Source organism: Oncorhynchus kisutch, unplaced genomic scaffold, assembly GCF_002021735.2.
Source record: "Oncorhynchus kisutch isolate 150728-3 unplaced genomic scaffold, Okis_V2 Okis03b-Okis08b_hom, whole genome shotgun sequence".
NCBI classification, from domain to species: domain Eukaryota; kingdom Metazoa; phylum Chordata; class Actinopteri; order Salmoniformes; family Salmonidae; genus Oncorhynchus; species Oncorhynchus kisutch.
This window is the reverse complement of record NW_022261980.1, coordinates 8,303,084-8,315,120: the sequence shown is the minus strand read 5'-3', so window position 1 is coordinate 8,315,120 and position 12,037 is coordinate 8,303,084. Positions and strand designations below refer to the sequence as shown.

Sequence of the window (12,037 nt, the reverse complement as noted above, 5' to 3'; positions counted from 1 at the left end):
TTCTGTAATGCGTTTACAAAAGTAGGCTACTATGAAACGGCATGATAATAATACGATGTTGCTACAAATGTACACCTCATCAGAGCAACCTGACCTGATAGAGTTACCTGGTGTTGCTATTTTCCTACAAACGAGCCTGCCTATTCCCCTAGTCTCAAGCGGAAATGTTTGAGTTTGAGCTCGATTCAGAGCAAGGGAGGGAGAGATGGTTGCGGGAAAGGTCGAGCGACGTGGAAAACTGCTCTGCGCACAAGAAACACGCAGTATGCAGTTCTCTTCTCACATTCAAGGCAGAACAAGGGCATATAGTCAGAGGGACACACCCAGCGGAAATATGGTGCTGGCAAATGCGACAAACAGCAATACCCAAAAATGGTTCCAAATGATCCTGCAGGCACGGTGCGGAAACTGGCCAGGAAAGTGGAAGAAGACTGTCGAGAACGAAATTACCTGAAATGTGCATGACATGAGCGACAGATTCTCATCAAATGTGTTCTCTCAGCCAGCAAAGTCGGCGCATTTGAGAAAAAACAATTAGTAGCGCGCAAAGCTTTACGTTTTCCATGCTTTTTAAAGCAATGTCGGAGCGCCATACAGAACTGACCTCAATGATAGGTAATGTTAATGATTTTTGTTCGTTTTAATCATCAATAAATTACATTTCACTGTATTGCATTTTGCTGGCAAGATGGCGCCGGCGTAGCCAAGTCAGGTGACCTTGTTTTTCTCCATCACCAATGCATGATTGTTGGTTCATAAGAGATGCGGAAGTCAATGTAGCCTATTGTAGCCTACCTACACAATTGCAGTAGCTGGTTGGGATATGCGGTGAGACCATTGTTTCAATCCTGCACATGTAATGGCGGCAATGGGGGTCTCTGATGCGACCGCTTTGTAATGTGTGAGTGGTTTCGGTGTGTCAATAAATTTTGGTGGCAACAATCCTGCATTCCACACATTCTTGGATATAAAAGAAAACGGGAGTTTGGCTATGCATAAACCACTACGGCTAGGCTTACATGTCACCAGATGTTGCCGCAGTTGCATGCTGCTCGTTCTTCATTAGCCTGTGTAGGGAAACGGGGCTTTGAGTTTTCCATGAGTCTAGTGCATAACGGCGTACTTATATAATTATGTTGTGGCCAAGGCCCAAAGCCAAAATGATGTTGGCAGCAGACTCGCCGAAACTCACAATGATAAAATGAGGAAGATGTCAAAAACGTCGATTGAAAGGTTTTAAGCACCGCACTTGCGTGCGTAATTAGCCCATCATTGAAGGTGTCCATAACCTAATTCAAAATTAAGGCAACATTTTGACAATATCTAAATGAATTGCTAAGGAGGATCCTCACTATTAAGCCACATTTCATCATTTAGTTGTGTGCTAAGTACATCCTGATGGACAGATTTCAATGTTGATGTGTACATACTTTGGATGTCAACTTAAATACTGAACATACAACCAAACATTGTGTAGAAAACCCCACCCAATTTTATAATCGCCTTTTATTGGTGGGTGATCTTTTGTAAATCCTGTCCCCCTTTTTGTTGGCGATTGTAATTGGTCAATGGTGACGACAATCCCAACTCACATTCCCGCCTACCGAGGAGATCAAGTTTGAATGAACAACAGCAGTCTGTTCAAGGAGTAGTAGTTGCAATTTCAGTATAAAAAAAAATACTTTTACGTCTGTATACTTTGTTTATAAAATCGGTGGACTGGTTTTCTCAAGATGGATATGAAGAAAAGAATTCATCTAGAATTGCGGAATCGCACGCCATCTGATGTAAGCGAACGTTGAGATCGTATTGTTTGCAATTGTTTTAATGATGGTGTGATATGCAAAGGGTTACAAAGTTTTTTCGTGAGTTAGCAATGTTGCCTTCACCGGAGCAGTTTGTGTTACATTGTTGCTGATATTTATCACCGTAATTGCCGCTCTAGACTTCGTAGCCAACTTAAAACGATTAGAAGGAAGCATGTCTGAAAGTGCAGTTGGTGATAATGCACCAATACACCTAATTTTCATATCTGTATTTAAAAGGCACGCGTGAGCCATATTGTCTAATGGTAACTTTGTAGTCCTGAACGCGCCCTTTCCCTTCCCATCAACAAGGCGCATTCATAGCCTCTTTTCAGCTAATTCATGGTCAGTTCTCATACAATTAACGTTACTATTTTAGCGCATGCATAGGCTACACAATGTCCTTGATTTTTGTACCCTGGCGATTGCTCGCTCATAACTTATTACGCAGCACAGGCTATACCTATTGGAAATGGTTTGGTAACCGATCTGGTCTGTCTACGGATTGTTTATCCATATTCCTAGACTGTCAAATAGACGTGTGTATCGTTCGTTGGGAAGGCTATATTTACCGTGCATGGTAGGCTAGGCCTACTTTTTGTATTTGTTATAACAGCCTAGGTCTTAGTAACGTTAAGTACATAGCCTACACAACTAATTTAAAACCGCAATGAAAAGGTTTTGTCCGTCCTAGGATTTTAGTGCAGGTTATCACGTCTCAAGAAACATCTCTCGGCTCATATTCTAAACAAGGTGCACATCCAGAGAATATCATGCATTGACAGAATAAGAATCAAAAAAGCATGTTACAATGTTTTACATTATAACTCGTTTGGTTGCATAGGCTATTCGCATGCTTGGATTCCCACTTGAAAAACGATGAGTTTGACCCTGGTTTCAGTATCAAACAAGATAATAATTTTCTGCCAAGCTAAGCACATAAAAACCGACAGGCAATTTCGGGCTGCGGTGCTCCAGTTTCAAGATCTAGGACAAGCCGCCATTTTACCAAGAAACAAAGGCAACGGTTTCTATCGAAGATACCGTGTACATTGCTGTGCGTTCATTGAACACGAACGATAACAACTTTTTCCTGCATACCTTTAAACATATTGCAGTAGGCTACAATCCAAATCGTCAACTCTTTATGAGTAAGCCATAATGTAACGATTGGTTTTCTTACGCCTGCTGCCAACCCAGCCAACTTCCAATCGGCAGCCCCTCCTACTCGCTTGATGACCCATTGCACGACTCGTAGCAGGTTGTTTTCGCTTTTAGAGCAATGAAAATCGACAAAATACACCCACACGTCGATCATTGTGCGTAGTTTACCCCCCATTTAGTCGAATTTGTTACGTGCGTAGTACGTGTATAATTTTCGGATTTGGCTCTCACCAGCAGCACAGATGGTCTAAACCAGGGTATAATATAATGCCAATGGTGTCCACTCAGCATAATGTTAATTTCAACCGTGAACAGAAGTTGTTTTCATTGCAAATGTAATATACCAGAGGTGTCTGTGTTTTGCCTATGAGCTGGTTGGGTTAATTTGTGGGACTATGGCAATGGAATACAAGCAGTGGCACCAATTTTAAAATATGAATATTGGTCATTGTCCATTTAGGACACTAATGAGAATCCGGGTGAGTCCTGTGCAAAACATTAGTCTGCATTGTGTCCCCAAAATGTGTGAATTGCAGAGGAGTGTACAAGCTGGGTACTATCATATTAATCAGATATGTTTAATGTGAGTTCAATCTAAATGTGTATTACTACATTACTACATGTATGTTCCTGTGAGAAATCACCTCCATGTATTTACCAAATAGTGATCCGTGGAACAAACAAGTTACCTGAAACTACCACCCAGATTCTGACTACTATGTTTAATAAATGATCAATTCTTTAAAGCTCAAGCAACACATACCATCTGTTTCTGCACCAGACCAGTGTCAGAGGAGGCTGGTAGGAAGAGCTATAGCAGGACAGGCTCTTTGGATTGGAATAAATGGAACGGAGTCAAACATGTGGATTTGATGTGTTTGATAGCGTTCCGTTCCGGGCCATTCCAATGAGCCCGTCCTCCTATAGCTCCTACCACCAGCCTCCTCTGCTGTCAAATATAGCTTTATGCAGACTCTGTTGCTTTGGGACCGCCCTCCCTCAAACTACAGACATACTGTAGTTACAGATTTGGAGTAAAGAATCACTTTACATTTCCTATTCCTCTTGTTTTCCAGGTGAAAGAACTGGTGCTTGATAACTGTCGCTCAAACGAAGGCAAAATTGAGGGCCTCACAGATGAATTTGAAGAGTTGGAATTTCTAAGCACAATCAACGTTGGGCTGACGTCGGTCTCCAACTTGCCGAAGCTGAACAAGCTGAAAAAAGTTGGTTTTCTAAAAAATAAAAAAATAAAAAGTATTATTGTTGCCATGCTATTAGCACTTTGTGCAGTAAAGTGAAAATCAGTTTTATGGATGTTCTGTTATGATTACTCTGCTCATACAGTTGTTGCATTATTTTCTCCTCAGCTTGAACTCAGCGACAACAGGATCTCAGGTGGGCTGGACGTACTGGCGGAGAAATGTCCGAACCTCACACACCTAAACCTCAGTGGCAACAAAATGAAAGACCTCAGCACGATAGAACCTCTGGTATGCAGCGGGTGTCATGACAACATAGTAGCTCTGTGTGTATATATACTATATTGAACTCTTGCCTCAAGGTGCTATTGGGTCTGAAAGGGAACCCTAAATGGACATAACATTGTCCAGAAATACCTCATTCATCAAATGTACCTCCATGACTTATATGTAAAGCTTTGAGGTAAACAATTAGCAACTAAACCTCCATAGTGTATATTTTAATCTAGTTGGAGTAGTCAGTATTAAAGAAAACAAACTAAGCCTAAATATTCATATTTCATCATCAAGACTTCTCTCCTTTCACAGAAAAAATTAGAGACCCTCAAAAGCTTAGACTTGTTCAACTGCGAGGTGACCAACCTCAACGACTACAGAGACAACGTGTTCAAGCTCCTCCCCCAGTTGACGTACCTCGACGGCTATGACAAAGATGACAAGGAGGCGCCCGATTCGGATGCAGAGGCCTATGTGGAGGGACTGGATGATGATGATGACAGTGACGGTACGATTTAAGATCCATACTATTTAAAATGTTGGTAAATAATATTCTGATCTGATTTGACAGATGGATTTGAACTCAATAGAGCTCTGACATGACCTTTTGTGTTTTTCTAATGGTAATTATGTTCATGTTGTTGTTCAACGATTCCTTTTGTAACAACGGTATTATACCAAGTGGCTGCAGTGAATGACTTGCGTTATAACTATTGTTGTAGTGGCCCTTATGCATTTTTTTGATCACCTTAATAGGCTAATTCTATTTTCAACTACAGAGGTAGACGAGGAGGAGGAAGAGGATGAGGATGAAGATGCCCCACCAAGAAAAGAGGAGGATGATGACGATGAGGAAGGTGAAGAAGAGGAAGAGGAGGACCTAAGTGGAGAGGTGAGACTTTGAGGATGGGGCTGCAATGATACTTTTATCTTGATCGACGCCTGCATGATAAGTTCAATGATTTACATTTATTTTTTAAATGAATAAAGGGCCACACAAAATGATCTTATACCTCCCTTAAAGTGATGCAGACTGGGCTGATGTTTACTAACCAGAAGGTGCATCTCAACCACTGCACTGTGACATCATTATTTGAATATGACCCAGGGCACATGACAAGGGAGATTCTGATCTGCATTTGTCTCCTCTTAGGAGGAAGAGGAGGAGTTGGACGGCAAGGAGAGTGATGAGGATAACGAAGGTGAGTGTGGTGGAATCTCACTGCTGTCACCAAATGCACAAGGTCACAGTATCGTGTGTAGCTTTGATATTGGGACTGATAAAAAAATAATAATAACACGTCTACTTAAAAACCAAAGTGAATGCTTTCCTGTTGAACGTGACCATTGACTTGTTTTCCTAGAAGAGGAACGAGGTCTGAAGAGGAAAAGGGATCTAGACGAGGAAGCAGAGGAGGAGGAAGATGACTGAAGATGTGCTGACCACCAAGCTATGTTCTGATCAGACTGTTTTAACCTTGTACCCCCCCTGTATTTGTCAGTTGTCATATATTGCAGTAGTCATGGGTAGTGTCATGGGCCAGCTGGGTAAAGGGTTGGTGTAAGGAAACAAGTTGACATTTTATTATTTTTTTTTAAACCTTTTTTTGATTCCTTGTATTCTACTCATATCTGTCCCCTGCAAACCACTGGAAGGGCAGAAGAGAACATTTCCTAAAAGTCCCGATATTATTAACTCTAAGCTTTATAAAGGTTTTGTTTTCTCAGTGATATTGATACCTTCTGTGTAAACAGATTTCTGATGATGATTTATGTATTTAAAGAGACAAACTTACCAAAAAACCTTTTAGAAGTGCATGTCTGAAATAGATTTTAAAGTCGACTACTGGATTTGAAGTATGACAGTTTCCTATACCCTTTTCTTATTCGCTGTCTTTTTCTTTCAGTGGACATGAAGCGTTTTGTGGTGTCATCCGTGTGTCGTTGTATGTGCTGTTTTCATCATGGAACGGGTGTTTAAACGTTCATAGAATGGCCTGTATACAGGGCATCTTTTTAAGCAGAGTAAAGAATGTCTGCCTTTGTCACAATGTTTCTCCTTAACCCCTAGCTTTGATAGTTCGGAAATGACCTGTTATTTGTAAATACTGACCAAATCTATTTTTTTTCTATTACTCTTTGATAATGGCAGACATTTACACTTAATTAATTGTAACGGTGAACTGTAGTAAGATAGTGAATATCTGTGCAGCCGTACCCTAAAATAGGCTAATTGAATCTGGTACACGATTTCCATTTTCACCAAATTATATTCACAGAAATACTCACTGAATCCAAATTTGTTATTGCTGTCCAACTCTTCGAGTCCATATTCGTTCCCCACCTATATAATACACCGCTGGGCAATGTGCAAAGAAAACAACTTTTGCATTTTCTTTTCTTAAACCATAGGGCAGTTCATGGTCAGATAGACCTACCTCAGTCATGTTTCCCTTACATGTTTAACCCACTGTCATCAAAGCTAATTCCTTACCATGAGACAAACTTTTGATTTCCTCCCTTTCACTTCAATAAATATTTTTTTTTATACAAGTTGTGGTTTGTGGTCTTTTCTGAATTGCTTATATCGTCATCTAATAGTTGACAGCATTTTTGATCATCCCAGATGGTTGTGCTACCTTGTACCAGCTTCCTAATGTACTGCAGCCTACTACTGACATCATGTGGAGAACCCTGGTAGTTCAGGCTGAAAGGGAATCATCTGGTTTATCCCCTCATTGCATTAACTTGACAAATTGATATTAGTTGTTGGGACTTGTAGATCAATGAGGTGAAACAGGATGTATTGTAGGCTAACTGACCCAGTACACAGTTTTGTCTTTCTGAGAGAATTGTCATTCTGCACAGTTTCATCAGCACATAGTACAACTAGGCATTTAGATGGTTATCGACCAATATTTACTACACCTATAGGCCATCATCATCATCTCCACCAAATGGTTTGTTATCCTCCCATTCCAACAATACTGCAGCGCTTTTCACTCACCTTGCATATTGCTGCGTGTTCACCAGAGCAACACACTGTGAATCCCCTCCTTTAGGCCACTTGAGACCTCTGTCATTCTCTACGGGCTGACCTGACCTTATCCACCATGTTCACCTTCACTGTTGCCAGTCTAGATGCCCACCGGGTGCTGTGCCTATAGCCTGGTGCTAGCCACCCACACCTGTAAGAGCTTAAGGCAACTTCTCCAATGTCCATATGGCATGACAACGAATGCCTGGGGAGTTTGCTAAAGCAAAATGAAACACCTGGTAACCACGCTACTCTACCTACATTTGTTTCCTAGGTGTCTTCATTGGATAAGGATTACAGTATAACATTTGATGGGACGGGGGGGTCTTTACAAGGTATATGTTAGGGGTAAAGATGTAAATAATTACCTTGTGTAAGTAATATCGCTGTTTCATTCATTTAGTCAGTCAACCCCTGCAGAGTATGTTACTGATTATGACAATGGTACATATAATGATTCCTCTCTAGAGGTATAGTATAGGTAACCTGAACTACAGGAAATGGTACATATGATTCCTCTCTAGAGGTATGGTATAGGTAACCTGAACTACAGGAAATATCAGAGTGTCTTAACTTGAGAGGAATGGATCATGTGGAACACCACAGATTAACAATGTTGGTCACTTTCTGAAATAGAATATTCATAGCTGAAAGGTATAAAGACAAATATTATAATAATATTTCAGGTTTGATGTACTGTTACGTACATAACCTAATTTCATGTTGACTAATATTCCAATTGACCAGATTTTAGTATGGTGTCGATTCAATTAAGAGAATACAGGATGTGTTTGAGTATACGGTCTCAGACAAATTGCCACCATTTGGGTGAAAACATAATTCAGCCACAAGTGTGTCAGCCATCATTTTCATGACCACGATTTCTCCCAAAGACATGAGATGAATGTTTCTGCATAAAGAGTTAGCTAGAAACATCAAATATAACAAATAAATAGTAACAATAATACATTTTCTAACAAAACTTCTCCTAAAGATAATGACTGAGGCGACAGACAAACTGCCCATTAAGACTACATCTGGGTTGCTGTATGCCAGGCTGAGCCAGAGCTGCAGCTTTTTACAGACAACACATTCTTAGGAGATGAAGAAAAAAAAACTGTCTTGAAATACACCTCATTCATGTCCCTGTAAAACTCATCTTCATTCATGTCCCTGTAAAACTCATCTTCATTCATGTCCCTGTAAAACTAATCTTCATTCATGTCCCTGTAAAACGCATCATCCACAGTAGTTGGAACTAGCAGAAGACTCTTCCACTGGGAGGTTGAGATGTTGAAGCTTTGCTGTGAGTTGGTTTGCAGTGGGTAGACCATGGGGGAGGATTGGTGGAGAAGGGGGAAGTCAATCTCTTTCCCCAGGTTAGTCTCTGGCAATAGCAGGGTGGAGGTTGAGATGTTGCAGCTTTGCTGTGAGTTGGTTTGCAGTGGGTAGACCATGGGGGAGGATTGGTGGAGAAGGGGGAAGTCAATCTCTTTCCCCAGGTTAGTCTCTGGCGATAGCAGGGTGGAGGTTGGAGGATTTGGGGGTGGCATTTCTGGGTGATGACAAAGGCTTTGCCAGGTGGACTCAGAGGGGCATGGCATGACATGGCAGGTGGGGTGTGAGGACCCCTGGGATACACTGATGGTGCTCTGCAATAGGGGGGAGGGGTGTATTGCGAGTGATGATGTAATAACTAATCATAATGAAACCAAACCGGATATCAGGATACATCTATCAACAGAATTTAAAAAAATCTTATATCAATAAAATACATTACCAGTTGGTTATTATGTTATCAATTGAGGGATTTAACAGTGATGTCAATATGATGACATTATCGATAACAAAAATTGTTACACAAACGTTATAATCAGTATTTACATTATCCGGTGGCTATTACATTATCAATTGCAACAGGAAGTACAAATGATACACGATGAAAGGAAGGGAGGACGCTGGACGTGGCATGGTGGTGATGGTGGTGCCATAAGCTAGAGATCAGAGGTCAGACATTGTTTCCAACGGGGCTGACGTTCCTCAGGTTGTTGAGTTCCAGCTCCAGCTGGCGTATTTTAACGTCCTTGGTGTTCAGCTCCTCCTTCAGCTTTCTCAGCTCCTCCTGCTGCCTGAAGAACATCCTCAGTAGCTACAGAACAGAATAGAGGGATCAGGGTCACATAGCGTCCTGTAGAACATCACCAGGAACTACAGAATAGAGGGATCAGGGTCACATAGCGTCCTGTAGAACATCCCCAGGAACTACAGAATAGAGAGATCAGGGTCACCTAGTGTCCTGTAGAACATCCCCAGGGACTACAGAATAGAGGGATCAGGGTCACCTAGTGTCCTGTAGAACATCCCCAGGAACTACAGAATAGAGGGATCAGGGTCACATAGCGTCCTGTAGAACATCCCCAGGAACTACAGAATAGAGGGATCAGGGTCATATAGCGTCCTGTAGAACATCCCCAAGAACTACAGAACAGAGGGATCAGGGTCATATAGTGTCCTGTAGAACATCCCCAGGAACTACAGAATAGAGGGATCAGGGTCACCTAGTGTCCTGTAGAACATCCCCAGGAACTACAGAATAGAGGGATCAGGGTCACATAGCGTCATGTAGAACATCCCCAGGAACTACAGAATAGAGGGATCAGGGTCACATAGCGTCCTGTAGAACATCCCCAGGAACTACAGAATAGAGGGATCAGGGTCACCTAGTGTCCTGTAGAACATCCCCAGGAACTACAGAATAGAGGGATCAGGGTCATATAGCGTCCTGTAGAACATCCCCAGGAACTACAGAATAGAGGGATCAGGGTCATATAGCGTCCTGTAGAACATCCCCAGGAACTACAGAACAGAGGGATCAGGTCCACAAAGATAACAGGCTATAGACCATAGTCTGTAATTGTGCTCAGGAAGTCATTTGAGCATTTGCACCCCATTCCAAGTAGTGTTTAATACACTCACCACCCACCAACCAACCTTCTTCCTTCTCTCCCTTTTCTTTTCATTTATCCATTCACCCACCCATACCTCCATCCACAGTTATCTGATGAACACACCTCGTTCTCTGTCCTGGGTGGCACGTTTTCCAGCAGGTCAATGCCGTTGACCACCACACCTTTCTTTTCCTTCACCGGTGCCTTGAACACCAGCTGGTTGGGCTTCTGGTAGCCCTTCTTCAGGGACATTAACACTGGGTCTGCACACACACACACACACACACACACACACACACACACACACACACACACACACACACACACACACACACACACACACACACACACACACACACACACACACACACACACACACACACACACACACACACACACACACACACACACACACACACACACAAACTTCATGAAAATGTGCTATGTACACTACACACACACTATATATTGATGTAAACATTTCCTCTCCCACTACTATGACTATATCATAAGGTGTACTGAATATTCAAACTACAGAGACATGTGGCATGCACTGTACCTCGGTTGATACCACTCAACCAGTCATTGGCTGAAAGGGCAGGCTCGGTCCCTGCCGTCATTGGATAGATGTCCTCCTGGTACGTCTCAGACTACAACACCAGGAGAGACAGACTGAGAGCATGTTCCAATACTTTAAGATCTCTGTTTATTCCCAAGGGTGCACATGTTTGTTCCGACCCTGCACTGATTCAACATTTCATCTGATTCAACTGCCCTGGATAAGATGAATGAGATGTGTTATTGCAGGGCTGGAACAAATATGTGCACACACCCTAAGGTCTTTCCAGGAATGGATCGAGAAACACTGCTATATGAAGTGAGAGGGAGAAGGGCATCCCCACTGACACTGACCCTCCTTGGTACTATCATGGAGATGGGCTCGATCAGCCCCTTCAGCGTCACCAGCTTGTAGAAGCGAAACACCTCGCAGGCCGTTACGTCCAGCCCATGCTTAGGCATCACACCTGAGGAGGGAATGGAGGTACCTTAAACATCACTATAGTGATGTTACTGTATAACATTACCTTAGACATCCCCATAGTGATGTTACTGTATAACATTACCTTAGACATCACCATAGTGATGTTACTGTATAACATTACCTTAGACATCACCATAGTGATGTTACTGTATAACATTACCTTAGACATCACCATAGTGATGTTACTGTATAACATTACCTTAAACATCCCCATAGTGATGTTACTGTATAACATTACCTTAGACATCACCATAGTGATGTTACTGTATAACATTACCTTAGACATCACCATAGTGATGTTACTGTATAACATTACCTTAGACATCACCATAGTGATGTTACTGTATAACATTACCATGGTGATGTTACTCTATAACATTACCTTAGACATCACCATAGTGATATTACTGTGTAACATTACCTTAGACATCACCATAGTGATGTTACTGTATAACATTACCTTAGACATCACCATAGTGATGTTACTGTATACATTACCTTAGACATCACCATAGTGATGTTACTGTATAACATTACCTTAGACATCACCATAGTGATGTTAC

General features: G+C 41.8%; 2 protein-coding genes across 6 annotated transcripts in view; one reads left to right on the top strand and one right to left on the bottom strand.

Annotated features, from left to right (window-relative positions):
• Positions 1–265: 265 nt before the first annotated feature.
• anp32a (acidic (leucine-rich) nuclear phosphoprotein 32 family, member A) lies at positions 266–7,000 on the top strand. Of its 4 annotated transcripts, none has more exons than XM_031812936.1 (7): positions 268–1,787; positions 4,046–4,195; positions 4,340–4,462; positions 4,760–4,955; positions 5,227–5,339; positions 5,601–5,649; positions 5,812–7,000. In XM_031812936.1, exons 1-7 carry the CDS (start codon positions 1,734–1,736, stop codon positions 5,877–5,879), a joined length of 753 nt encoding a protein of 250 aa, XP_031668796.1. In that variant the 5' UTR covers positions 268–1,733; the 3' UTR covers positions 5,880–7,000. The 4 variants fall into 4 exon arrangements, with proteins under 4 accessions (XP_031668799.1, XP_031668796.1, XP_031668797.1 ...); XM_031812937.1 differs by having other exon boundaries at positions 1,541–1,787; positions 5,815–7,000; XM_031812938.1 differs by lacking the exon at positions 268–1,787 and adding an exon at positions 2,828–3,448.
• The window catches only part of LOC109879926 (coronin-2B), a 90,380-nt gene continuing 83,163 nt past the window's right edge, over positions 4,821–12,037 (bottom strand). For both annotated transcript variants that reach the window (XM_031812934.1, XM_031812935.1), the window contains exons 9-12: positions 11,345–11,457; positions 10,992–11,082; positions 10,556–10,695; positions 4,821–9,633 (exon numbers count right to left, since the gene is read on the bottom strand). In XM_031812934.1, the coding sequence (XP_031668794.1) occupies positions 9,493–9,633; positions 10,556–10,695; positions 10,992–11,082; positions 11,345–11,457 (485 nt within the window). In that variant the 3' untranslated portion in view covers positions 4,821–9,492. The remainder of the gene's footprint in view (positions 9,634–10,555; positions 10,696–10,991; positions 11,083–11,344; positions 11,458–12,037) is intronic.

What these genes read in the sequence shown, in the direction of transcription:
- anp32a (XM_031812936.1), top strand. Translation starts at nt 1,734, where the DNA reads ATGGATATGAAGAAAAGAATTCATCTAGAATTGCGGAATCGCACGCCA. An exon ending in TGATGATGATGACAGTGACG is followed by an intron (nt 4,956 to 5,226) that starts GTACGATTTAAG and finishes TTTCAACTACAG; the next exon opens with AGGTAGACGAGGAGGAGGAA. An exon ending in GAGTGATGAGGATAACGAAG is followed by an intron (nt 5,650 to 5,811) that starts GTGAGTGTGGTG and finishes TTGTTTTCCTAG; the next exon opens with AAGAGGAACGAGGTCTGAAG.